The 26351-nt window shown below is 36.9% G+C and overlaps 6 protein-coding genes across 7 annotated transcripts; 5 read left to right on the top strand and 1 right to left on the bottom strand.

Moving 5' to 3' along the window:
* The first annotated feature begins 2278 nt into the window (after positions 1 to 2278).
* LOC106319221 lies at positions 2279 to 6828 on the top strand. Its single transcript, XM_013757491.1, has 12 exons — positions 2279 to 3513; positions 3600 to 3734; positions 3814 to 3958; positions 4050 to 4349; positions 4446 to 4686; positions 4762 to 4928; positions 4999 to 5109; positions 5192 to 5243; positions 5323 to 5432; positions 5518 to 5646; positions 5737 to 5826; positions 6143 to 6828. Exons 1-12 carry the CDS (start codon positions 2402 to 2404, stop codon positions 6671 to 6673), a joined length of 3123 nt encoding a protein of 1040 aa, XP_013612945.1. The 5' UTR covers positions 2279 to 2401; the 3' UTR covers positions 6674 to 6828.
* Positions 6829 to 7073: 245 nt separating this feature from the next.
* LOC106325758 (pectinesterase PPME1-like) lies at positions 7074 to 9040 on the top strand. Its single transcript, XM_013763809.1, has 5 exons — positions 7074 to 7359; positions 7462 to 7737; positions 7998 to 8204; positions 8442 to 8680; positions 8757 to 9040. Exons 1-5 carry the CDS (start codon positions 7156 to 7158, stop codon positions 8920 to 8922), a joined length of 1092 nt encoding a protein of 363 aa, XP_013619263.1. The 5' UTR covers positions 7074 to 7155; the 3' UTR covers positions 8923 to 9040.
* Positions 9041 to 9905: 865 nt separating this feature from the next.
* LOC106325531 (probable pectinesterase 50) lies at positions 9906 to 11590 on the top strand. Its single transcript, XM_013763574.1, has 5 exons — positions 9906 to 10220; positions 10305 to 10583; positions 10720 to 10923; positions 11019 to 11257; positions 11345 to 11590. Exons 1-5 carry the CDS (start codon positions 10017 to 10019, stop codon positions 11502 to 11504), a joined length of 1086 nt encoding a protein of 361 aa, XP_013619028.1. The 5' UTR covers positions 9906 to 10016; the 3' UTR covers positions 11505 to 11590.
* A 1838-nt stretch (positions 11591 to 13428) lies between these two features.
* Positions 13429 to 16214, top strand: LOC106321648 (glutamate dehydrogenase 2-like). The gene is made up of 7 exons (XM_013759893.1): positions 13429 to 13775; positions 14262 to 14375; positions 14467 to 14763; positions 15017 to 15133; positions 15316 to 15566; positions 15654 to 15729; positions 15813 to 16214. The coding sequence occupies exons 1-7, from the start codon at positions 13668 to 13670 to the stop codon at positions 16083 to 16085; spliced, it is 1236 nt and encodes a 411-aa protein (XP_013615347.1). The 5' UTR covers positions 13429 to 13667; the 3' UTR covers positions 16086 to 16214.
* Positions 16215 to 19425: 3211 nt separating this feature from the next.
* On the top strand, positions 19426 to 20748 carry LOC106326596 (codeine O-demethylase-like). 2 transcript variants are annotated; one of them, XM_013764527.1, is made up of 3 exons: positions 19426 to 19616; positions 19961 to 20276; positions 20466 to 20748. In XM_013764527.1, exons 1-3 carry the CDS (start codon positions 19465 to 19467, stop codon positions 20739 to 20741), a joined length of 744 nt encoding a protein of 247 aa, XP_013619981.1. In that variant the 5' UTR covers positions 19426 to 19464; the 3' UTR covers positions 20742 to 20748. The 2 variants fall into 2 exon arrangements, with proteins under 2 accessions (XP_013619981.1, XP_013619982.1); XM_013764528.1 differs by lacking the exon at positions 19426 to 19616 and adding an exon at positions 19757 to 19817.
* Positions 20749 to 21924: 1176 nt separating this feature from the next.
* LOC106326234 (oleosin-B2-like) lies at positions 21925 to 23288 on the bottom strand. The gene is made up of 2 exons (XM_013764258.1): positions 22781 to 23288; positions 21925 to 22385 (listed from the first exon to the last, which is right to left on the bottom strand). Exons 1-2 carry the CDS (start codon positions 23035 to 23037, stop codon positions 22109 to 22111), a joined length of 534 nt encoding a protein of 177 aa, XP_013619712.1. The 5' UTR covers positions 23038 to 23288; the 3' UTR covers positions 21925 to 22108.
* Positions 23289 to 26351: the final 3063 nt, after the last annotated feature.

Here is a 26351-nt window from a genome sequence, read left to right on the forward strand (position 1 = left end):
TTTGACTATTTTACCCTCGTTGTTTCGGATTAATCACGTGAAAATGCCATTTAAAAAAGCCTTTTTATTAGATTTTGTTTGCAGAAAAGAGTTGGGTTTGAGGTCGTACAGATTAAAGTGAAAATCACATTGTCTGGTTTCACTTTGGAGTTAAACTACTAGAGATCTGCCCTAAAAAAGGCTACTTTTCCCGATTTTGCATAGCTAGTCCTTCTGATTATTTTTGTTCGTAAATTGGGTACTCTTTTCTATACCACCACCAGATTCAGATTTGACAAAATAGTTTTTGGTGTTAACTATCAAAATAGAAATAAATATTTTGGGAATGACAGATAACTATCAAAAGGTCATCATGTTTATCTTATGCTTTTAACATGTTCACCTACTCTGACAAGTACATATTTGGTAGAAAATGAAATAAAGTTCTTTTTAGATAACGATGTTACATTAAACCTTGATTAAAAATTAACAATGTTTAGTTTGATGGTATAAACGGAGATAGGGTTAAGTACTTGAAACAGATTTCGATTATTTTGTCCTTGATCTTTACTCCATTTTCCGAATCTCTCCATTAATGATTAGGAGTTTTATACTTGTATCATCAGCTATCTTCTGAAGGTTACGTTATAGGGCAATTAATTTGTAATAAATGTCTACACGCAAATACTTAATAACGCACCAAATTATATACACACGCATTCTCCATTGCCTCTTCTAGTAAAGCAAATAATGCAAAATTTCAAACACATACACCGATACACGACAGCGACAAAAACAAACAACTAGATAAATAACACGTGCATGAATATTCTCTTTATATTACCACTAGCTTTTCCAAAATTCCAATCGCCGTCCAGTCACGTTCGATGTAGAAACAAAACCCTTTACTTTTCACAGATGACACGAAAAGAAATCCTGATAAAATTGTTTTATATCATTTGATATACGATCCGGTTTTGTCCACTACGAAGCATGATCGCAATATGTCACTCGCATGCCTTTCAAAAATGCTTTTCTTAATGTTAACTAATCACTACATTACACCACATTGACTTGATACAAATATGTCAACACAGCTTTGCACACATATTTTTAACTCTTGTAATAACAAACACACACAACATTGAGTTAACTATCTCCTAAATCCTAATGTAACACACACACACAAAGGTTTGGAACACAACTCAATGAATATTGTATCAATGACGATAGATACTTTTTGATAGTTCAGAAAGTACCAAACAAACTTGATTTCTAAGTTACTGAATAGTGACAAAAGTAATATTTTTCACAAACTGTACGTTTGTCAACTTGTGGGTTTGATTATGGTTTTGTCCACATTCTCATAATATTCAATGCATGGCATTTTGTCAATTCAGTAATTTTGATTTATCGACTTCTCCGCCCCATCTCATGTACTTTTCTTGCCATTTTTTTGGTTTTATATTAATGCTTGCGCTGGTTTCTGATTAGGAACTGATCAGAGATTGTGTTTCTTCCTATGGTTTTCTTATGATTTCTCTACTATGTTTAAGTAGAAATGCTTCTTTGAGAAAGAAAGCTGGAAACAAATACGAGAAAGCCATGGAGATATGGTTTGAGAGTAGATAATATTTTCATTTCTTTCTCTAAAAACATACTATAGGTTTTACTTTCTACACAAAGTAGCATTAGGTTGAAGCCTGGTGGTGATTAACTTGAGGGCAAAAGTCAAATACGTTGAAGCTAGCTGTCAGGATTTGAATCCCGACCACTGGAAAATTAATATTTCGGCATCGCTAGAGACAGGGGACCAACATGACTAGTCTTGGCCACTTCTGTCGATAAAATTTAAAATTCTTTCGAGAAAAAGAAATACTTCAATGCATCATACAGAGGTGTTGAGAGAGGTCGGGAGAAAATTACATACTTGGACCCAATTAATCTCTTGTGTTTATGGACGTTGAAAATTAATATTAAAACATTTTTTGATTTCTTATATATTATTCCTTCCGTTTCACAATAGATGATATTATTTCTTAGTGCACAAAGATTAAAAAATTTATTTTTCTCTAAAAAAGTAGTTTTTAAAATATAATTTAAAAATCATCCAACCAATTATAGAAATGAGTACAACATTTAATCTTCAATAAAGTTAAAAATAACATAAAAATATCAAAACATCATCTATTTTGAAACAAAAAAAATCTTGTAAAACATCATCTATTATTAAACAGAAGGAGTAATAGCAATTCCCTTTCTTTAAAAAAATAAAACCAAAGCGGGAAAGCTATACTCTTCAGGCGAAGGATACCTTTATCCTTCCGTCCAAACAGAAAGCGAGGCTGTCCCAAGCACATCGATTTGGGAGGGAAAATCAATTTGGGGGAAAAGGGTTTTGCTTCCTCTCCTCTCATGCGCTATGAAGAGAAGACATAGCGATAAAGTTTCGATTCGTATCCACAACATCGGCACACCGTTGATTTCTCGGTCCACCGGTTCACCCACAGAGTCACTCCACGTCGAATCAGATAGTCCGTACACGATTGGTCGAAGTATAGCTAACGGGTCGTGCGATTTCGTCTTCGATCACGGCGGAATCAGCAGAAACCACTGCCAGATTCTATTCGATAGCCAAAGTAGCAAACTTTACGTTTTTGATGGCGTGATTCTTTCGAATTATTCAGATGGGTTTAGTCAATTTTTCGATGAGGTGGAGAAGGAAAGTTTGAGATTTAAGGTTTCTTTGAACGGTGTGTATGTTAATCGCGTTAGGGTTAGGAAAGGTAGAGTTCAAGAGGTTTTGGTTGGTGATGAGGTGTTGTTTGTTTGTGGGAAGGAAGGGTTGTTGTGTTATAAAGATGGACGAGTTGGTTTTGTGGTTCAGGAGATTGGTTTTGAAGGAAGGGATGCTTCGGTTTCTTCAGGAACTTTTTCAAGTGGGAAGAGAAGCAAGAGGGTTTTTGCTCCGATGGAAAATGAAGTCAGTTCTCTGGTTTGTAGGCGTTATCCTGCTAGAGCTGTTGGTGGTGTTGTTGAGAGATTGAACTCTCTTGTAAGCTATTGTAGACATGTGTTGAATAGTGATGATCCTGTATCTTGCCTTAGGCTATCAGATTCTGGAAAAGAATGCGTGTCCTGTTGTGCAAAGTTAAAAGTAGGTATAGTGGCTGATAATAGAGAAGTCAGGAGTGATGAGGAAAATCATGAGATGGGTCGTGGTATGTCTGGTTTAAAAGTGAGGGATGAGCAGCCGAGCCCACATAGAAGTCTAGTTGTCCCAAACTTGGTTATCCAAGTTGGAAGTGACGGTGGGGAGAAAGAAAACGTTTGCGATATTAGTTACGTTAATAAGGAGAGAAGCTATCAGTGTTCTCTACAATCACCTGGGAAGAACTTTTATCTAAATCGTCTTCAGTATATTGAACATGATCCAACTGGTAGTCAACGGGTGGTTTCTTTGCCAGAACTTCTTCATCCTGTGGAAAGCATCTCACAAATCTTCATTGCAACATTTACAAGTGATATCTTATGGTATGTTGATTTTCTTCTTCTTCTTTTTTCCCCTATTAGTCTAAACAGAAGAATTGGATTCAAGAGTCTGACAGCTGTATCATCAGGTTTCTTACCGGTTGTGGGGTACCTAGTCATTTGCCTGTGACTGTTGCATGTCACCATGCTGAGAGATGTTGGAGCTCAAGCCCTGATTCAGGAATTTCTGCTCCCTTGCCAAATTACCCAAATGTAGTTATGGTGTACGTAATACCGGATTATATTTTCTTTTTTGTTACTATTGCTTCACTACTTTTCTAACGAGTTTTTATCTTGTCTTAGGTTTCCACCATTTCCGGAGGAAATTGCATTTGGGAAAGACCGAAAGAACCGAGGCATTGCTTGTCATCACCCCAAGCTGTTTATTCTGCAAAGAGAAGATAGTGTTCGTGTAATTATTACGTCTGCAAACTTAGTAGCGAGACAGGTAAGAATGTAGTCTTAAGTATATAGTTCTGAAAATGAATCATATATTATGGTACATATTTCATTTTCTAATGGAGGTTTTTTAATTCCAGTGGGATGACGTGACCAACACAGTTTGGTGGCAAGATTTTCCACGAAGAGCAAACCCTGATTACTTGTCCCTTTTCAGCCATTTCGAAAAGGAAACCAATCATGGTTTAAGATCAGATTTTGGTGCTCAGCTGGCTGGATTTGCTGCGACACTTTTGGCTGATGTTCCAAGTCAAGCCCATTGGATTCTCGAGTTCACAAAGTACAACTTTGAACACTCAGCAGGTCATCTTGTCGCTTCTGTGCCTGGAGTTCATTCTTATAAGCCCTCTTATCTTACAGAATCTGCTCGCTCAAGCACCGTGAGTAGCTTCATTTGGATTCTCTGATTTAGTTCATGTTTTAGTGGTTCACTTAGTTTGATTGTGTCCTGACTAATCGTATAATTCTTGTTTCAGGCTTTCAATGAAGAGTTTCTGGGATCTGTTGAAGCCTCTGTCGTTGGCCTCAGTTACCTTTTCCGATCTACCAGTGATTCCACAGGAGCACAACTTAAGCGACTGGCTTCATATATTAGCAGAACCAGTGAAAATCCTCTCGGAATGTTGGAACTTGTTATGAGAAGAAATACTAATGTGCCTGCGGACGTGAATGCTGTGAGCGTCCTTGTCCCTAACCCTGATGATGATTCGAGAGACGGTAAGTAGTTTCATGCATTGTGTCCTTGACTTGAAATTTTCACTCTGTGAACTTATACAAAGTGCTATGTGACAGAGTTTGTCCAGCTAGGCTTTTTGCCGCGGAACATTGCAAAATGGGTTTCTCCTCTGTGGGATATTGGGTTCTTTAAATTTGTGGGATATGTGTATCGAGATGAAGTCCTTGCAGCTGCTTCCTGTAGGAGTAACCAGAAGGTGCAACTGATGCTGCATGTGTTACAGGTATTGTACTCTCATACTTTGCATAAATAGGCTATGGATACATCTGATAATCTCTCTTTACTTTTTTCAGGGAGTGTCCATTTCAGAGATGCCAAAGTTGATTCAACCCCATCATGTTGTTGCACTGTGCTCGTTGGTTGCTTCACTTCAGAGATGTACTGGCATTTGGAGGCTACAAGAGGTAAGTTTGATGGCTAATAAGTGCTTTTAACGATAGTGTATCAGTCTTTAACTATGTGATCCTCTGTATTGTTTCTCCAAAGGTGTTAGGCTGTTACAAGTGGCCTGAGTCTCAGGAATCTGATTTTGTCTATAGTAAGTGCGTTTCCAAAATAGCTATGGTAGACAAATACCTTATAGGGTTTTAAGTTTATAGATGTTTATCTTATAATAGGTGCATCATCGGTTGGAGGCTCAGTAACTGCAGGTTTTCAAGCTGATTTTGCATCAGCCGCAGGTAAAAAAGTGTTACAGCATGTTGACTCCCAGGAGTCTGATCCTGAGGTACTGTTTTTGTTTCGAAACACCCTTAAAAGCCATCACTACAAGTATATTGTGCATGAGACGTTTGGACCATGTTCTGTATCAGTGGGGATGCTGGAGTGCTAGGGAAGAACGAGAAGCTCCTTCCATTAAAATCATCTTCCCTACCATTGAAAGGGTGAAGAATGGCCTGCATGGCGTCTTGTCTTCAAGACGTCTGCTCTGCTTCTCCGAGGTAGTTTGCTAACTTCGCATAATGAACCCTTTGGAATATGATTCAGCAGTAGTGTGATTGAACCTTTTTTTTTTAAATATTATTGTGCAGAAAACCTGGCAAAAGCTGAGATATAACAATGTGCTTCACGATGCAGTTCCCAATCCTCAGGACAGAGTCGGGCACCCGATGCATATCAAGGTAAGAGCTAATGAGAACTTTATACTATGACAATCTATAATGTCTTTATAACAACAGTGTGTGAGCAATGTTCAAGAAATCGCTAGACGGTCGTTAGTCGTTTTATATGAAATTATTAATTAGATGGCCTAGATCATTTTTTTTTAGCGTCTAGTAGACCGATATTGAAAAAATACTAAAAAATAGTTTCGTTTAGGTCTTATCTGCTAATTAGGCACCGCCTAGACCGATTTTTAAAACACTGCACAAGAAAAGACTTACTAATTGGCGAAACGGACTCTAACACAGTAGTACAATGTCTTTATACTATTAACAGGTGGCGAGAAGACGCTTCACCTCCACTAGAGGTTTAGGGTCTTCTTCATTTGGTTGGGTTTACTGCGGCTCACATAATTTCAGTGCAGCTGCCTGGGGACAGACCATTTCCAGATCCTCCAGGAACAACCAGGACCAGTCTTATAATGCCACTAGATCGGTCAGAAAACTTCGTGTATGCAACTACGAGCTCGGGATTGTATTTGTTTTCCCTCCACCTCATGAAGAAACAGACTCATGTGATGGGTCTAAGATTGATGACATTGTGTTGCCGTTTGTTGTACCGGCTCCAAAGTATGGAGTGAGTGATAGACCGGCTACAGGTTTGGCTATGAGGGAAGCTTTGGCTGAGTTCAGGGAAGGGTCTAGAAGTGTCTTTGGAGAAAGTGAAGTTGAGGAAGTAGAGGAGGAAGAAGAAGATGAGGCTGAAGCTGAAGTAAGAGGAGAGTTTGTTGCAGAAGAGGAGAAGCAAGAAGAGAAGGCTTACGGTGAGGCGTTGTGGAGCCAGGTTGAGTCCTCCCTCAGCTCATGAAAACTACTTACATATATAACGTGTAAAAACATTTGTTGGGATTATAAAGGGTAAGAAATAAAAATGATTTTTCTCATTGTCGTCTTTTTGGTCAAATAAAACTGATTCTTTTAAGTTTATTATGTTTTCTTGATAGGTGTAAAAGCACATATATATACATCTTTTAACACTATAAAATGTATATTTGAGTGGTTCGTTTTTTATGTGACGTGTGTGGAATAAATCTCGTTTACACAGTATAAATATTCAAAAAAACCACATTAAAAATTACAGGAGAAATAATAGCGAGATATAAAAATGGATAACCACAAATAATAATAGCAAACAAAAAAATGAAACTCAAAATTCTCGGATCTTTGTAACACTCTATATGTACCTCATGGCAATCTTCTCATTAAACGATTCCGAAAAACAAAATAAAAAGTAAAAAGAACAATAAAACCAAAAAAAAAAATTAGTTTTTAATAAAACAAAAATAAAAAATGGGATACATACACGTGTCCATGTTATTAGCCATGGTTATGGTGTTTGTTACTCCGATGGTGTTGGCAGATGATAACACACCAATTCCAGAGGCCAAACCTCAAGTGGAGCAGTGGTTCAAAACCAACGTAGCTCCTTTGCCTTCACGTAAAGGTCTAGATCCTGCTCTCGTAGCTGCCGAGGCTTCACCACGTACCATCAACGTACGAAACACATTAACCTATAACTTTGTCCCCAAAAAAGAAACAAATCCTTATATAACCATAGAGATTCTTGACTACAAAATTTGAATGATGCAATCACAGGTTAATCCAAAGGGAGGTGAATTCAAAACACTAACTGACGCACTAAAGAGTGTTCCTGAAAAGAACACAAAGCGTGTGATCATCAAAATGGCTCCTGGAGAGTACAAAGAGAAGGTCACTCTCGACAAAAAGAAGCCCTTCATTACATTAATGGGAGATCCCAAGGCCATGCCGGTTCTTACATTCGACGGTACTGCCGCCCAGTATGGAACCGTAAATAGCGCATCTCTCATCATCTTATCCGACTATTTCATTGCCGTCAACATCATCGTTAAGGTATATATTAACAACTATGCTAATTGTGCCAGCAGAAAAATCACACATAAACTTAAAAACATGGTTAGAATAGGATATTTAATTAAGAGAAAATAACTAAAATTTAGATATATTATACAAATATTTGAAAATTTCGTCGTGGCACTTGCCACCTTTCTGGCTAACGTACATCCGCCACCGTACTAGCTAAGTCCAAGTGGTCGTCAAAATGAATTATTCAAAAGTATAATCTTTATATATTTTGTTCTATATATACGTAGAACTCTGCACCGAAACCAGATGGTAAAAGGAAGGGAGCACAAGCCTTAGCTATGAGAATCTCCGGGAACAATGCGGCTTTTTACAACTGCAAATTCCACGGTTTCCAAGATACGGTTTGTGACGATGCTGGAAACCATTTCTTTAAGGATTGTTACATTGAAGGGACATTTGATTTCATCTTCGGAAGTGGAACCTCTATGTATTTGGTACGTATACCTTATTATATCCCATCTTATACATTCTTAATACATAGATTATGAAACCTTATGATAAGAGGCGATAAACATTTTTACGTTAATTTTAATAAATAAAAATTTAAAAAAAATTCCAAGGCCATATGCGACTGCATATGTATAATATTTTTTTTTAAGTTTAGGGGCAAATGTAATTGTTTCATAGTTTCTGAAACCTCTTGATATATATGATGATGATGATATCAAAAGGAAACACAATTGCACGCGGTGGGAGATGGTATTAAAGTAATTTCAGCGCATGCGGGAAAGAGCGCAGAAGAGAAGAGCGGATACTCTTTCGTGCACTGCAAAGTAACTGGGGATGGTGGTGGAATCTATTTAGGTAGATCATGGAAGAGTCACCCTAAGGTTGTCTACGCCTACACCGAGATGAGCAGTCTCGTCAACCCAACCGGATGGCAAGCAAACAAGGTGGCCGCACATGACAAGTAAGTCTCATTCTCACTTTACTTATGTTGTGATGATCCATATAGTCTGGTTTTAAATGTTTTTTTTTTGGGACAGGACCGTGTTCTACGGAGAGTACAAGTGCACAGGACCAGGATCACACACAGCCAAGAGAGTTCCATTCACACAAGACATTGACGAAAATGAAGCTAACCGTTTCCTTTCCCTCGGCTACATCCAAGGATCCTCGTGGCTTCTCCCACCTCCCGGCTTCAAGGTTTAATATTAAGCGATTCAAAATATGTATATCGGTGTATTTTCTTTTCCAAGAGTCCTATCTCTTCTTAGTTGAGAGACTTGTGTAGTTTTGGTTTCATTACAATAAAGACGGCCTCGATTCAGTATATTTTATTAGTTATCACGAGAATTTAATTTTTCATATTTGATATAAATATATACAGGAAAATAAGATAATAATATCAATTTATTCTTATTTAACGTTCTTAGAATTATATGTGCACGCCATTATTATTGCGAACTTGCGGTCTCACAGAGACTATACATCCTATACCAAAACTCACACAATCTGCTAAAAAAAACGGATATTCTTACGACATAACTGCATAAGACGTCTACATATAGTTCATACATATTGTGCATGCATATTTATGCATGTCAAAAGATTATATTCCATCAGTTTTTACGCATATTAAGAGAATATATTAAATTTTGATTACCTATATATTATTTTTTGTAATTAGCTATTGCTCACTATTTTTACCAATATAATTTCAATAAACATAATTATATTTTCTGAAGTATAGAAACCACGTTATGATGAGCAGTTGTACATGCAATTGTGTTTGGAAGATTACGTAATCACATTCTTTTTTGTAAATTACATCATCGTTTGGAAATTATGAAATCGCAACTTTGGTGAAAATTGTGAATATACGTTTTAGAGGAAAATTATCGAATTATATAATTAAATTTATTAATAAAAAAATATAATAATAGAGTACTTCTGTACTTGCTGGAAGGGTCAATCAACATGCTGACTTTCCTACCTGTAAATTTGCCTTAATTGGAAAAGTAGATGACGATAGACAAATTTACTATTTTAGTCAGATTTTCAGAAATAGTCCAAGAAAATAAACCACAAACGAGAATAGTAAAAATTAGATTTGTCCGGTCAAACATCGATGAGCAAGACAAGTTAAAAAAAAAAAAAAGTATATAAACCCCTTCGATGCAATTCATTTCTTCAATAGTAAATAAACGTGAAGTTTTTTTTCCTTCGGTTTTCGTTTTCATTATTTTCTTTTATTTTTATAAAAGAAAATAATTAAAAAGTATAAAATATCATAACAACAAAAGATGGGTTACATTTCGCCGTCCATAGTTGCATTTATTGTCGCATTTGTCTTGCCCGTGGTTCTAGCCACGGATACAGCGCCGATTCCGGAAGTCAGAGCCCAAATCCCCCAATGGTTCAAGACCAACGTTGCACCCTACTCCCAAAGAAAGGGAACTCTAGACCCTGCCCTCGACGCTGCTGAAGCTGCACGAATAATTGTCACCGTAAGCTGCTTAATCTTCACAATATATATTTCATTGTAGGTTATTTCTAATGGTTTCTAATGGAAAGTGAAAATTTCATTGTAGGTTAATCAAAAAGGAGGTGCCAACTTTAAGTCAATAAACGAAGCGATCAAGAGCATTCCCATAGGAAACAAGAAGCGTGTGATCATCAAGTTGGCTCCAGGTATATACACGGAGAAGGTCACGGTCGACGTAGGTCGACCATTCGTTACATTGCTTGGTCAACCTGGTTCACAAACGGTCTTAACTTACCACGGGACGGCCGCTCAGTACGGAACCGTAGAGAGTGCAACTCTTATTGTCTGGTCTGATTATTTCATGGCAGCTAACCTCATCATTAAAGTACGTAAAAAAAAAAAAAAAAATATATATATATATATATATACATTCGATCTACGTATGTTATTACACTATATTAAAGATTACTTGCTATACTAATCTAATGTATGTGTATATATTTAATTTTGTTATTCTATAGAATACTTCTCCTATGCCGAAACCAGGCTCACAAGGACAAGCTCTAGCTATGAGGATCAACGGTGATTATGCAGCTTTCTACACCTGTAGTTTCTACGGTTTTCAAGATACTCTATGTGACGACAGAGGCAACCATTTTTTCAAGGACTGTTACATCGAAGGAACCTATGATTTTATCTTCGGAAGAGGAGCTTCCTTGTACTTGGTAAGCTTAAACCACTATTACATATATCTCTTGACATATAATAAATGTATGTCTAAAACGTTTAACGAATATGTATTCGTATATAAATCAATTAGAACACGAAATTGCACGCTGTTGGAGACGGATTAAGAGTGATCACGGCACAAAGCAGACAAAGTAACACCGAACAAAACGGATACACGTTTGTGCACTGCAAAATCACTGGAACCGGAACCGGAATTTATTTGGGCCGGTCTTGGATGAGCCACCCCAAAGTCGTTTATGCTTTCACAGAGATGACCAGCGTGGTTAACCCATCTGGCTGGAGGGAAAACTTCAACCGCGCATATGACAAGTAACATTTCATAACATCTCATCTACATATATATGTCTTATGTCAATTACACGGATATGATATATTATGTTGTCTAAATGAATGCAGGACGGTCTTCTATGGAGAGTACAAGTGTTTCGGACCAGGGTCACACCAAGAGAAGAGAGTGCCTTACACACAAGATGTTGACCAAAACGAAGTTAGGCCTTTCCTCACTCTTGGTTACATTAAGGGCTCCAAGTGGCTACTTCCTCCTCCTAAATACTGATTAATCTCTTTTAAGATAAAAATATTGATTGTAACAATCCTTTCGGCGAAATGTTTCCCATCTTTAATGTTGTGTATTTCTTGAGATATTTTAAAAATTCAATTCATTCATTTCAGTTCTTCCTTGCCCGTATCGTAAGTTTATGGTTTTATTCGTTACTTATCTACAAAATCTTACAAGTCTATGATATATAAACTTAACTGGGAAATACTGTATCTTGAAACGATATCTATTTTTTATATGAAAAACACGATTGTGATTGTAATAATTTATCAAAACTTAATTAAACTATGTTAACAAAGACGCATGCACACCATTCAGGCACTCATGACTTCATGATATGTTTGACGTACCCCAACAAAAAGATAGAGTCGGTCCATCGGCACATGATATGTTTTAATACGCATTTTGATTGTTATTATTTTATTTTATTTGGATAACAAGAATTTTGACTGTTATTACGCGAAATTTTTAAAACCAAGTTCATTTCTAGTCACAAATTACGTATACCTTTTCATCTCTCTTTTTCTTATTATTTGGAGTTCTAGTTGCAAATGTTGTTATGTTTTGATACTCTTTGTGGTATAATCATATAATCTAAATTGATATAATTACTTACAGCCTCTACGAGAATCAAGTGAATGGGGCCAGTGATTTACTAATTTAGGCTATATGATTAATCAGAACGAGATTCATGCATTAGAATTAGATTTGATCAAATTGAGTAAAGACCACAAGGTCAAAAGGAAAATTAAAATTTGGGATAGAGACGATAAAGCATCCGAGTAGCCGCGTCACAGCCAGGTAAGCAAATAGTCGCCATCCAATTAAACAAAAGGGCACAGGATAGTAACTTCTGTAACGTGCTTGGGTCTGACTATATGATTCCGAATCTGGTTCCTACGATTTTAAGACCACCCGATTTTTCAACGGTTGAGATTGTTTAGAAGCATTAGTACGACATTGTCACGTCCGCAGGGAATCGCGCCCTGAAAGTCGACCTACTCCATGTTTTCCGCATCTTCCCCACGATACAAATTGACGGTCAATTTTTATTTGTTTCACGTTTTGTTGAAATAAATACACAACGTTTTATTAATTTTAAATTTATTTTTTTACCAATTTGACATATTCTAAAGTATATTCGTATTTAAACCGTTTATAATTTAACCAACTATCGCGATAAAACAAAATTTCCCAAAATTTGGCGAAATGTTCCTAAAATACCCTTTGAATAATAATTATTTCAGATACAGTTTAATATGATTCATCATATAATCGCGAGGAATTTCTTATAGTTTCACCAAAAGAATATACATTTTAAACAATAGTTATTAAAATAAATAAAATTTCTATTTTATTATTATGTATAAATATAATGGGCATGAGTCACATGTATAAATATATATATATTATGAACACGGTGGTATATGCATTATTGATATTATGATAAATGAAGAACGAAGAGTGGGACTCCACTGATCAGATGCATATTTGTGTTGATCTAACGTGGACCTTATGTAAGATCTCTATCCCAGCCTCATCAATCAATATCTAGTATCTAATATCATTAATGTCACATAAGCCATAGAAGACAACTTTTGGTAAAAAGAGGTCATCAAAATGTATTTTAACATTGATAATTTTTTTTTGAAAAAGTAATAGTAAAGCCGTCCCTAGTTGTTAACAAATAAAAAAGAAACTACTAGCAAAATAAAATACTGTCACACCCCAATCTTTTTGGTGGTCCACGTACAAATTTTAATTAAAATTTTATTTGTTTAGCCATTTTCTGTCATTAGTTTTAAAAACTTTTATGTGACACGTAGATATTTCTTTTTGATATAGACTGTGACATGTTAATGAGTTGGAGATATGTTTTGACTTTAAAAAGAAAGAGAAAGCCAAATTAAATAGTTAGGGACAAAGTAGTCATTTAGAGGATGAGGAGAGTTTCTCTTTCGTCTCCGTCAGAAATAATCTTCCATTCAAAAAACGCTGTCTCCGTCTTCTCCACCTACAAATACTCCATTCTTCGTCCTATTCCTCTCATCATCTCATCTCATTAACCCTATTCACAAACCCTTCTTTCGATTTCGTTTTGTGTTGTTAAAGTTTGGATCTTTCTTTCCTTCCGATCACATTTTGATTTGATTTTGAGCCATGAATGCTTTAGCCGCAACGAACAGGAACTTCCGCCATGCCTCACGAATCCTCGGTTTGGATTCCAAGATCGAGAAGAGTCTCATGATCCCATTCAGAGAAATCAAGGTTTTTACTTGATCCCATGCTCTGTTTTTGCTTATTGTCTCTGTTTCGGGGTTGTACTTTGATCTCAAACACTCTGTTTTTGCTTCTCGTCTCTGTTTCGGGTTTGAATTTGATCTCAAGCTCTCTGTTTTTGATTCTCGTCTCTGTTTCGGATTTTAACTCGATCTCATCACTCTGTTTTTGCTTCTCGTCTCTGTTTCTGGTTTTAACTTGATCTCAAGCTCTGTTTTTTTCTTGCTATCTCTGTTTCGCGTTTTAACTTGATCTCAAGCTCTGTTTTTTTTTTTGCTTCTGGTCTCTGTTTCGGGTTTTCATTTGATCTCAAGCTCTCTGTTTTTGCTTCTCGTCTCTGTTTCTGGTTTTAATTTGATCTCAAGCTCTCTGTTTTTGCTTCTCGTCTCTGTTTCGGGTTTTAACTTGATCTCAAACACTCTGTTTTTGCTTCCGGTCTCTGTTTCGTGTCCTAATCTCGACTTTGTGATCCAGGTGGAGTGCACGATCCCCAAAGACGACGGAACTCTTGTTTCCTACGTCGGATTCAGGGTTCAACACGACAATGCTCGTGGACCAATGAAAGGAGGAATCAGATACCACCCCGAGGTTTAACTCTCTCTCAACCATCCATCTCCACGGATCTTGAGATTCATATAGTTTCTCAAAGTTTTAAACTTTTTGGTTTTTTTTTGTAAAGGTTGATCCCGATGAAGTCAACGCATTGGCTCAGCTCATGACTTGGAAGACAGCTGTCGCTGACATTCCGTACGGTGGAGCTAAAGGTGGGATCGGATGCAACCCTCGTGACTTGAGCTTGAGCGAGCTCGAGAGACTTACACGTGTCTTCACTCAGAAGATCCATGATCTCATCGGTATTCACACCGATGTCCCTGCTCCTGATATGGGCACCAACGCTCAGACAATGGCTTGGATTCTTGATGAGTACTCCAAGTTTCATGGTCATTCCCCTGCTGTTGTCACCGGCAAGCCCATTGTAAGGCTCTTGATTATGATTGTGATTGCAAAAGTTTTGAGCATTTTATTGGTATAGGCCATTTATAAGCGATTATTGATTAGGCGGACACCTAGATCGATTTTTTAAAAATGTTTAGATCGATGTTTTTAAAAATTATAGAAAAATCGTTTCGCTTAGGTCCGATTTGCCGACTAGGGGTTGCTTAGACACCTGCTGTCTAGACCGATTTTTATAACACTGGGTATATGACTGTGTGATCACTTTGGTGTAGGATCTTGGTGGTTCACTTGGTAGGGAAGCTGCCACAGGACGTGGTGTAGTCTATGCAACCGAAGCCCTCCTTGCTGAATACGGCAAATCGATTAAGGGATTGACATTTGTTGTTCAGGTAAAAATTACTTCAGATCTGAAGCTTAATGTTGTGTTTATCTGAGAATGTGAATAAAAACGTTGAGAGATAGACCAAACTAATATTACATGATGTGGTTTCGGGTCTGGGAATTACGGGTTTAGGCCCGATCCTCTTGGTATTATAAAAAAATGTTGAGATATATGCTCGGTGTGTGACAGGGTTTTGGGAATGTTGGAACATGGGCAGCCAAGCTGATCCATGAGAAAGGTGGGAAAGTGGTTGCAGTAAGCGACATCACAGGTGCTGTCAGAAACCCTGAAGGTCTAGACATCGACGCTCTTCTGAGTCACAAAGAAGCAACTGGAAGTCTAGTTGATTTCAGTGGTGGAGACGCTATGGACTCAAACGAACTGCTTATCCATGAGTGTGATGTTCTCATTCCTTGTGCTCTTGGTGGTGTCCTGAACAAGTAGGGACAAAAAAAAACTCTCTCTCATCAATCAAATAAACACCAACCATAGAGTCTGATTATTTACTTTCTACATCTCTTGGTTAGGGAAAATGCTGGAGATGTGAAGGCAAAGTTCATAATAGAGGCTGCAAACCATCCAACAGATCCAGATGCTGATGAGGTAATGCACCAGCAGCATTGATAACAACACTATATAAACCATCTCTTAATATATAATCCTAATGTGTGTTTGATTATTGGCAGATTCTGTCGAAGAAAGGAGTGATTATACTACCAGATATATACGCAAACGCAGGAGGAGTGACGGTGAGTTACTTTGAGTGGGTCCAGAACATTCAAGGGTTCATGTGGGAAGAGGAAAAAGTGAACCTGGAGCTGCAGAAGTACATGACTCGTGCCTTTCACAACATCAAGTCAATGTGCCATACTCATTCCTGTAACCTCCGTATGGGAGCTTTCACTCTTGGAGTTAACCGTGTCGCTAGAGCCACCCAGTTGCGTGGTTGGGAAGCTTGATTCTATTGAATTTTCCCAAATATACTATGTTTTTTTTTGGCTTCATTGTTGCTGATCATTGATGTTCTGAAATGGAAAAGAAAACAAATGAATTGAATAACTAAAAATGAATAAATATTTTTACTGATTTTTTTGCTGTATATGAAAACTCTTATTTGTGAACTTGTTACTCAATGTATAAGAGTATTAGACCATATCAATGGAAAAGTAAAAACCATCAAACATATAAAGAAATTCCCATACTACCCCACTGACCACAGCCACCAACGTGGGCAGCCGAGCTAGCAACCCCGGTCGAGGGGGTTTTCTTCTTAGAAGACGGCTGAAAAATTCCTGCATGGGCGGCTTGTGGAGTACCCATAGGTGCCGAAGATGGGCCATTCCCTTCGACATTGACTTGTAGCTTCATAATAACAGCAAAGAAGTGGAGCCTATTACCGCAGATAAAGAACGTGTGTAGTGTTGCAGCTCTGTAAGTTGTCTTTAGCCACTTTGTATCGATGAGTAATGGAACACTAGCAATTATAGATAGATTCAAGCAGATAATTAGATTTAACGCATGTACAGCATGCTGAGTACCAGCAATAGTTTCATAGAATGTTTTCATCACAAGTAGTAAAATGTGTGCAAGAGTCTATGATACTTGGAACATCACCAACACTAAAATCCCCAAAATGATGCAGAGTGAAAGAAATAGCATTGTTGACCTCTTGTCCATAATTTCTATATCTAAAAATGCATTGTAATTTGTAAAGGCTCGTACTCAACTGGAGATATTCGTCTACCACAATTCACAAGTTGTTTATATATTGAGACTCAGTAATTGAGTATAAGTATAAAGATTTTTTGTATGATGTTTAATTTTTGATAGATGGTCTCAAAATATTTGTAGACACTTCTCAAACTTTGTATGAAATGCATATGTAGCATGGAGAAATATAATTAAAGATCTTAAGTTAAGGTAATAACTTAATAATATATTAAATGTTTATTTGAATCATCTACTTGCACATGGTAAAAACGACAGTGGTAAATCATAAATATATTACAATAGATAGGAGAAAAAAATCAGTTGATGGTCTTAACTAACAAGATGCAGCTATTAGACTATTGTGACAGGATGATGTTAATTTATTTAGTAATTACAATACTACTCATCTTGGGAAGATACTCGCTTGGACTTGGTATTGGCATCGAAGAGGTGTTCAGCTTCTCGAGTAATTGGGAGTATTTCTATTCACCAAACCCACTAATATGCTTCCAGAGATTTGCTCTTTTTCTAATATAAAAAGTGAAAATACAGTCGAGAAATTAAAAATCAACAGATGTTGGAGAGAAGATCGTACATTGAAAATATGTAATATGGTTTAAAACTAAAAAATGGTTTGGATCTGTATGGGTTTTTGGATTAAGAACTTCTTAATCCTTTAAACAAATGTAATAACAAAATCATAGCATCTAACCAATGGTGGTAGTCCGGTAGTACTTGAGGGAGATAAACCCAATACGGCGAATCCTGGTTCGAATTCCGTTGGCCACACGGATATACACTATTGTTTTCGGCTCATTTGAATACCCAGGAGAGTGTCTATCCGTATGTTGTACCTGCACCCGAGGATTAGGTCTGTGTCTTTAATAGATCTGGATTTAACATTTTTTTATCAAAAAAAAAATCACTGCATATACTTAAATTTTCTTTTTTCATACTAGCTATTTGTATTTCAAAAGGATCCTTGCAGTATTATTTATTTAGTTTCAGTTACAGTCTTTTTAAACACATTTATGTTGATTCTCCTTATAAATACTATCTCCATTTCAAAATATTGGATGTTTTAGAAATTTCACACATATCAAAAAGACATCTTAAATTTTAAAGTTTACAATTTACAATTATTACTTAGTAAAAAATGCATTAAGATGTAAAATAATGTATTTTTAAACAATTTGTTTTCTAAATAATGTAATTTTTCGAAACAGAAGGAATATTAGTTAGCATTTTTTGTAAATTACTTTTAATGATTCACGAAATTTCATGTGTATGATATCATTGTCCTTTTGATGTCTGACATCAGACAAGTTATTATTTATGTCTTAAAAGTTTCTAGATTCATAAAGTTAATTATTGGAATAATGAAATATAGTTTCCCCTTGCATGAAGGAACCGGAGTAATACATTTTACTATAATTAATTCATTTTCTTCAGAAAACAATCCATACAAATTCATATCGATATGTTGGATTTATCTAGGGCACAAGAGTGATCAACGTATTTATGAAAGCTTAAAATCCGGACAAGAGGATGGTTTTCTGCGGAAAGTTTTTCTTTGTTCTTTTGTATATGGTACTACGAATGGGACTGAAAAATTCCATTAAATAATTATACTGTACCCCAACATCTTATTTATATCCCCCGTCATATATGTATTTGGTCACTCTTATATATTCCTTACAACCTATGTATGTTCATTATGCTATCGTTGTTCTCATTAACATTTGACAGTTACACATGATCTAGATCATCCCAATAGCGAACGATAATAGTTTAGAATTCGACCGTCAAAAATTTATCATAACTCCGAATGTCATTACTCATCATTAGACGGTTTAAACCCATATATATAGAAGAATCACTCGCATTTTCATTTTTCAGTTCTCCATATCATAACAGTAAACGATTTCTCAACACTCGTTTCAAACATCAACAATGGAAAATGAGAAAGGTGCGAGTTCAAGTACATTCAAAATGGGCAATTCTGCACAAGAGAGGAGTTTGCCGTATGTGCCTGATTGTTACGCTGTCCCGCCTTCATACGAGCCACGTGATGCGCTCGATTCAAAATCTGAAAGCGTACCCACGATCGATATTTCTCGCTTGAAAGGCAGCGATGATGAGCGTCGAGGGGTTATTCAAGAAATAAGATTGGCATGTCAATCTTTCGGGTTTTTTCAAGTAAGTATTTTATATATAATAAAATAATATATGTAATTTCGTAGAATTTGAGATTAAATCTTTTCCGGAATTTCTTTTTTGTCAAAAATAATATATTTTCTTGTAGTTTATCAGTTATATTGCGCCCATTGGCTATTGGCTAGCCAGCATAGCTTTTGTCATTATATATTTCTATTTAAAGCCAAGTTATATATATGAGCCTCTCTTTTCTTTCTTAACTATATATATATATGAGCTTAGTCGGTCAAAATATCAGCTCTCTTTAGTCATTTTAGTACACGTGACAAGTGACGTTACTATCATGTTTTCTATGGCTCGCTAAATATTATATAGATAGTGAACCACGGAATTGACCAAAGCATACTGGACGATGCATTGGCGGTTGCGAAAGGTTTCTTCGAGCTGCCGGCGAAGGAGAAAAATAAATTTATGTCGAACGATGTGTATGCACCAGTTAGGTACACTACGAGTCTAAAGGACGGTTTGGACAAGACCCAATTTTGGAGGATATTTCTAAAGCACTATGCACATCCTCTCCATCGTTGGATTCACCTCTGGCCTCAAAACCCACTTGAATACAGGTATTATTATATAATTGCGTACGTATTGATATGATCATGTTTATATATATAGTCCATATATATCAGTATGTCACTGATTAGGTCATTGCATCTATAAAAGTAAAACAATGTAGAGTTCTGCTTTCATGTAGCGGCGCCTTTTGTTCCTTTTCTTGTTGACATAATGGACTTTATCAACTGGACCGCTCTAGCTTTAGCAAGGTTGATAAAGACCATCAATCTTTTTGTATTTGTTATTTTATTCATTTCTATTTTTTTAACTATTCATTTCTATATTTCTAAGTAAATTAAATATAATTTCATATGTGTTTGTTTATGTGAATATACACGTTTGCGTATTTTAGGGAAAAAATAGGAAAGTTTTGCGAGGAGGTGAGGATTCTATCTCTCGAGATAATGGGAGCAATAACGGAGAGCCTAGGACTAGGAAGAGACTACATGTCTTCTCGGATGAGCGAAAACGGCATGCAAGTCATGGCCGTTAACTGTTATCCACCGTGTCCGGACCCTAAGACGGCGCTAGGACTGCCGCCACATTCAGACTACAGTTGCATCACCATCCTTCTACAGAACTTGACTGGTCTCGAGATCTTTGATCTGACGGCTCACGGTGGCTCTGGCCGCTGGGTTCATGTCCCAGAAGTCAAAGGTGTACTCAAGGTACGTTCCACCTGTTCCGGTTAAGATAAAAACCGGAAAAAATCACATTAATTATATATCAGCAGACATCCCGGTAATGTTTTTCACTAATTTCGGTTGAAACCTAAAACCATATTAACCAGATTATATTTATTTATTTTATTGGTTTGTTAATAATCCAACTCTAATCTATATCCATTTTTGTTATAGGTACATATTGGTGACCATGTCGAGGTGCTAAGCAATGGATTATACAAGAGCGTCCTTCATAAAGTTACTCTGAACGAAGAGAAGACGAGAATCTCCCTCGCGAGCTTGCATAGCTTGGGTATGGACGATAAGATGAGCGTACCGTGCCAATTGGTTAACGATGAAAACCCGGTTCGGTATAGAGAGAGCAGTTTTAATGATTTTCTTGGTTTCCTTGTCAAGAATGACATCTCTCAAGGGGATAGGTTCATTGACACTCTTAGAATCAAGGACTGATCGAGTTCTAACACGTTGGTCAATGGTTAATGGTGTAAGAGTAATATTTCATCAGCTTTAGTGTATGGTACCACCTTTAATTATAAAGAATTTTCTCCATAAAATAGTACCATTTTGAAACTAGTGACACAAAACTAGGAAAAAAAAGACTATATCAACATGAACTTTACCCGTGGTGCATATTCCTTCCCAAACTTTGTAGTAGTGCGTATTAAACTAAATAAAAATTTAAATATACTACATGAACATTAATGCATCGTGCCTTTTCATTACCGAACTTTTATATAGTAGTGCATATTTCATACCGAACTAAAAAAAAATTCAAAAATACTACACGAACTCTTAAAATCGTGCTTCTGTGTATATTAATCGTCAAAGGTGTTAATCATCCGTTAATTTATAAAAGCGATATTATTTTGGATGAATTCTGTAAAATTAAAAATTAAAATACTACATGAACTCTCAAAATCGTGCTTATATATATTGACCGTCAAATGTGTTAGTCATCCATTAGTTTATCAAAACGCGTTATCTTGGATAAATTCTGTAAAGTTAAAATTTATTTTTTGGGAGATTCAAACTCTCGCACTGGTGGACAAGGATAAAGTAAATATTTGAATTAACAATAAATAATTTAAACTTATAAAATAATAATTTAAAAAGGTAAATTTAAAAACATAAGTAATTATAGATTTATTTGATAAAACTAAAACAATAAAAATTTGATAATACTTATTTGATTAAACTAATATATATAAGTTAATGTTTACACAATTTATACAAGAAAGTTATTTTGGTTTATAGATGTTATCCAAAATGACGTGGTTTTGATAAATTAACGGATGACTAACACCTTTCGGTATAGAATATGCACTACTAAAAGTTCGGGAATGAAAAGGCACGATACATTAAAGTTCATATACTATATTTTAATTTTTGCACTATAAATGAAATATGCACTATTACAAAGTTCGAAAAGAAATTAGCACGACGGACAAAATTCAGGTTGAAATAGACCATTTTTCCCAGAAAACTAACACATGATGATACTACACAAAACTATCAACCAACAAATCCAAACCGATTTGTTAATTAATAAAAAGTGGATTTCTTCTTCTCCACAGCCTCACGCAAAATCTACTACAAATCGTTACATCTTTTGGAGACAAAATGCAATTACATAGTTTTTTCCATTAACTTTATATCACAGTCTTTTAGTTTTATTCAACATTACGTAGGCTTGTTTTCTTTTGTTTCTGAGTCATAAATCATTAATTAATTTTTCTTTTATTTTAATAAATCATTAATTTTACACGCAATTAATTTACGTATGCTACATGCATGCTGGAACAGCTCGAACAATGTTCCTACCACGCGGGAGGTGCAGCAGGAGCAGCAGCTGGTGCAGCTTCAGCAGCAGGTGCAGCAGGAGCAGCAGCAGGTGCAGCAGCCGCTGGTAATGGGATTGTTCCAGAAAAAGTTCGACTACCCCAAGTCACAGTCCATTTAATTCCACCTCCCGATTTATTATCGAATGTTCCAGTATATGTTTTTCCTAACACCGATCCCTCGAATTGACCTGAATATGTTACCAAATTCAACGGTGTTGGGGATGAAAAAAGCAACGAAGTTCCTCCCGCAGGCCTACCACACACACACACAGGTTTTGAAGAAAAAGACAAATAATCAGTTAAACTATAAATAGAGGTAATAACAACAATAAAGTGTAACTAGGTCCAAAAGAGGTAGCATGTAAAAAGAATCATAGACAAAGGAAGTAAGTGTGTGTTCAGAAAAAAAGATAGAGAGTAAGAGCTTAAAACAAGTCAACTAAAATTGTCGAAACGTTTTACAAAAAGATATTTGGCGAGCTTATCGAACTCAAAATTGAGAAATCACAAGCTATGATCGCCTAATTATAATGTGTGACTTCTAATTATTAAATATTTATTAAATCTGACATCCAAAACCTTGGCACGTATATGAATAAAATACGAGCAAAATCTTGAGTGATTTCAAAAGAATTTCTTCAATAGTACTTAATGAGTCTCATGATGAGTCCAATGGCGGTCATTCCGAGGCTGGTACCGGCCGCAAGCCCGGAGGCTAGGAGAGTAGTGGATATAGTCACGGGTACGAGAATCGGGCTGAATATGATGAAAAGCGGTGTGGATACAACTAATGCCACGGCTGAACCAGCGAATGTTAGACCGGAAAAGGCTAAGAAGAATAAGAAGGTCGCGGAAGCAATAACAAGCTTAATAATGTCCAACAATGAGATTAGAAAAGACAACATTTTGAAAAAACACGTTCATTTGGATGACTGAGAATGAGATTCGTTTTGAAGGAGTTCTTCACTCATACTTTGAGATCGGATGGTAGTGGTGGGAAGAAATGGATTTTTATGGAGTTGTATAGTCTACATGCACAATAACGTGAGTAAATAGAGATCTATGTTGCATTACGTCACGCCACATGCCCTTCTTCGTGTGTGCGTGAGGGGAGTTGTCATGTTTTCTAGCCTTTTTTCTTTTTTGCTAAAGCTCAAACATTAATTGGACAATGTCTTCTCAAAATATTTTAAAGTCATGTTCAAAAATATTGACAATATATTTAACGAAATAATAATTTAAATTTAAAAGTTAATAAATATATCTATATATATATATATATATATATATATATATATATATATATATATATATATATATATATATATATATATATATATATATATATATATATATATATATTACACCAAAAAAAAACTATATATATATATCTAATGCTTTTGAAATTATAAACCCTAACTATAAATATACTTCAAAACTGAAAAGTTTTAGACCCTAATTTATATAATTGTTTAAAACAATTCAATCATAAACCACTTTCTCGGTTGTATGTAAACCCCCACCATTCTTTTTATTTTTAAATTCAGATTTTATTCGACCCACTGCACATGTTAAAAATGGTTATGGTGTTGTTGTGTTGCAGTCAATGTCGATGGTTGAAACACAACACACTAAACCAAGTACTTTAGAAGATATCCAAGGAGACATTCTTTACAAAAGTGCGGGACTTACCTTTTGCTATTGTAACCATACCTTTTGATACTGCCACACGAGAGACCATCTTTTCTTCAGATGCAGCTTTCCGAACAGATTTGGAGTAATCTAACGAAAAAATTGCTTGGTACTCAGTTCACACACCGTTGGGACAAGGTTTTAGCTCTGTTGCAGGTCAACATTCGAGATAAGACTACAACCTTCTTGTTTGGGTATGTGTTTCAATCTCTGATCCACACTATATGGCAGAAAGAAACGGAAGGAGACACAATGAGCCTCCATAAAACAGACGACTATCATCACCTTCATTGATTGAGCTACTCTTAATCGGATCGATAATCTTCGCAGAGAGAGACGTGGGAAGCACTACCAGGCCTTTGCAATACGGTGCAATGATTTTTTTTTTTTTGGTCATCAGTTAATGATTTCTTTACTTAGAGTTTAAAAACAACAATGACACAGCTATTGTATTTTTTTTTTTTTAATTTGAAATTTAACATTCATTTTTAAAAATGTCTAAAGAGGAAAACATGAGACAAAATAACAGTTTCGTTTCAGATTTTTTGTTTTCTGAAACACTTTACTAAAATTATTTAGTATTACCATCCTCTTAATAAAACTTGGACAGATATGGATGAACGTAGCAGAACGGTTGCTTGGCGTAACGATCACGCCGGACTGGGAAGACACTATCACCACTCCACTGCAGTCGGATCAGAACAGACTTGACACAGTCCTTCTCTGACTAGTGTTTCAGACTTCCATCTATGTTCTATGGAAGGAAAGTAACTCAAGAAGGCATGGGGGTGCTTGCGCTTCAGTGGACATGACCAGGGCCGGCTTACACCATGGGACAAGGGGGCGTGGGCCATGGGGCCCAAAAATTTTCCCTATAAATAATGCTTAAAGGGGGCCCAATATAAAAACCTAGACAAAACGCTCCCAGGCCCGCCTCCCTAGGCGCCGCCCCTGTATGGCCCCTCTCCGATCCAGCTCCGACGTTCAGTCCACCATCCTCTGAAGAAGCTCGTGCCCCTCTTACAGTCTCGATGGTGAAAGCTCCGCCTCAGCCGCGTTCAAGGCCTCCGCCGGATCCGTCGCCGTGTAAACTTTCAGTACCGCTCGAGACTCGAACTCCAAGCGAGCCGCCTGAGCCTCCAAACCCTCCAGACGCAGTCTTCACCCTCTTTTTCCTCCCCTTCGTCGATGAATCCCTATACACCTCTCCTCATATGGTTACCAAAGTTGTGGATCTGGAGTCCTCTGTCTCAGATATGGAGGATGAAAATATTGGTGGTGTCTTCCTTGGTGTGTCCAAGAGGCGAGTTCTCTCCAGAGTCGTACGTTCACCGGACTCTGGCGTCCTCAACCCCTCTCTTCCGTCGCATGATGCAGCAGACCCAAGCTCTCCACGCTTTCGACTTGTGAAAACCGGTTCTGGACCTTGCTCTGTTTTTAAAAATCAACTTCTTAGAGTCTTCACCGGTTGTTCTCTTCTGTACATCGGAAGATCTAAGCCCAGTACTTCAGGTTCTCCGACCTATTGGCTCCGTAGGGAAACCAACGATTGCATGCTTAGATTTATGCTTAGCAGAAGCGTATGGCTCCAGCCTTACCATGTTTGTGGCAGTTATCTAAGCCTGACCTCAGCATTCACAACACAACGCATCAACTTCGCTGCGCTCAGCTTTGCAATTTCTGTACTTCAAGGTACTTGGTCTCTCATGTTTAGCTTGATAAAGAATGATGAAAAGCGGCCAGGTTTGGTTTCCATAGAACTCTGGACCCAACACGGTAATGTTGGAGGATGGAGTCCCTGTTTGAACTCAGCCACCGCCTACCCATCAGATATCATTAAGCTTCTACCTCTGGGAATTGAAGTCAAGTGCTCTAGAACCGGAGTTCAGGGAGGATTTATCTTTCACCAAGACACCCTAGTGGAATTTTCAAACCAAGACAGCATACATAGCTCATCATCGTCTAGCCGCAGTCGCACGTATGCAACAGTCTCACGGTCTTTCTTGCTGAACAATATGATCTCCGGTATAGTTGAGATTCAACTAGTCTCCCGGATTATCATTGTCAGTATTACAGTTGTTCTTGCTTATTTAATGGACTGCATAGCCAAATCCAGCTTTTCTAGGAGCATAGCTAAGGCCTTCATCTTCACAGGACAATCCGGGACAAGCAACACACGAGGATCAACCCGACAGGACTCTGTAAGCTCCATGTTGGTAGCGGAGGCTCTAACGCTTCAATCCGGCCTCCTCACCGCAGAGAATCTTGAGATACCAACACTCAAGATGCTCTCTGACAACTCAACGCTCGTTAGAGCTATTAACAACGACAACCAGAAAAAAGAGATCTATGGTATTGTAAAAGATAACCAACATCTCTTCTGTTTTTGTCGATATCTCGTTTCTTCGTATCTCTCGTCGATGTAAGGGTGTTGCTGATCGTTTGGCAAAAACCGCTTTAGGTTTTTCTCTTGTATTGGACCCAGTTGGGGCCGGACTTTGGGTCTGAGGCCTCTTTTAAGTTTTAA

Source organism: Brassica oleracea, chromosome C2 (assembly GCF_000695525.1).
Source record: "Brassica oleracea var. oleracea cultivar TO1000 chromosome C2, BOL, whole genome shotgun sequence".
In the NCBI taxonomy this organism is placed as follows: Eukaryota; Viridiplantae; Streptophyta; class Magnoliopsida; order Brassicales; family Brassicaceae; genus Brassica; species Brassica oleracea.

Coding starts and splice junctions, on each gene's coding strand:
- LOC106326234 (XM_013764258.1), bottom strand. CDS start 23,037: ATGTTGTCTTTTCTAATCTCATTGTTGGACATTATTAAGCTTGTTATT. Junction 22,386..22,780: donor CTCATCATGAGACTCATTAA/GTACTATTGAAG, acceptor TGTGTGTGGTAG/GCCTGCGGGAGGAACTTCGT.
- LOC106325531 (XM_013763574.1), top strand. CDS start 10,017: ATGGGTTACATTTCGCCGTCCATAGTTGCATTTATTGTCGCATTTGTC. Junction 10,584..10,719: donor CAGCTAACCTCATCATTAAA/GTACGTAAAAAA, acceptor GTTATTCTATAG/AATACTTCTCCTATGCCGAA. Junction 11,258..11,344: donor TTCAACCGCGCATATGACAA/GTAACATTTCAT, acceptor AAATGAATGCAG/GACGGTCTTCTATGGAGAGT.
- LOC106326596 (XM_013764527.1), top strand. CDS start 19,465: ATGTCGAACGATGTGTATGCACCAGTTAGGTACACTACGAGTCTAAAG. Junction 19,617..19,960: donor CAAAACCCACTTGAATACAG/GTATTATTATAT, acceptor TGCGTATTTTAG/GGAAAAAATAGGAAAGTTTT. Junction 20,277..20,465: donor AAGTCAAAGGTGTACTCAAG/GTACGTTCCACC, acceptor TTTTTGTTATAG/GTACATATTGGTGACCATGT.
- LOC106321648 (XM_013759893.1), top strand. CDS start 13,668: ATGAATGCTTTAGCCGCAACGAACAGGAACTTCCGCCATGCCTCACGA. Junction 13,776..14,261: donor TCCCATTCAGAGAAATCAAG/GTTTTTACTTGA, acceptor TTTGTGATCCAG/GTGGAGTGCACGATCCCCAA. Junction 14,376..14,466: donor GAATCAGATACCACCCCGAG/GTTTAACTCTCT, acceptor TTTTTTGTAAAG/GTTGATCCCGATGAAGTCAA.
- LOC106319221 (XM_013757491.1), top strand. CDS start 2,402: ATGAAGAGAAGACATAGCGATAAAGTTTCGATTCGTATCCACAACATC. Junction 3,959..4,049: donor CAAACTTAGTAGCGAGACAG/GTAAGAATGTAG, acceptor TTTTAATTCCAG/TGGGATGACGTGACCAACAC. Junction 4,929..4,998: donor TGATGCTGCATGTGTTACAG/GTATTGTACTCT, acceptor TACTTTTTTCAG/GGAGTGTCCATTTCAGAGAT.
- LOC106325758 (XM_013763809.1), top strand. CDS start 7,156: ATGGGATACATACACGTGTCCATGTTATTAGCCATGGTTATGGTGTTT. Junction 7,360..7,461: donor CTTCACCACGTACCATCAAC/GTACGAAACACA, acceptor ATGCAATCACAG/GTTAATCCAAAGGGAGGTGA. Junction 8,205..8,441: donor GTGGAACCTCTATGTATTTG/GTACGTATACCT, acceptor TGATATCAAAAG/GAAACACAATTGCACGCGGT.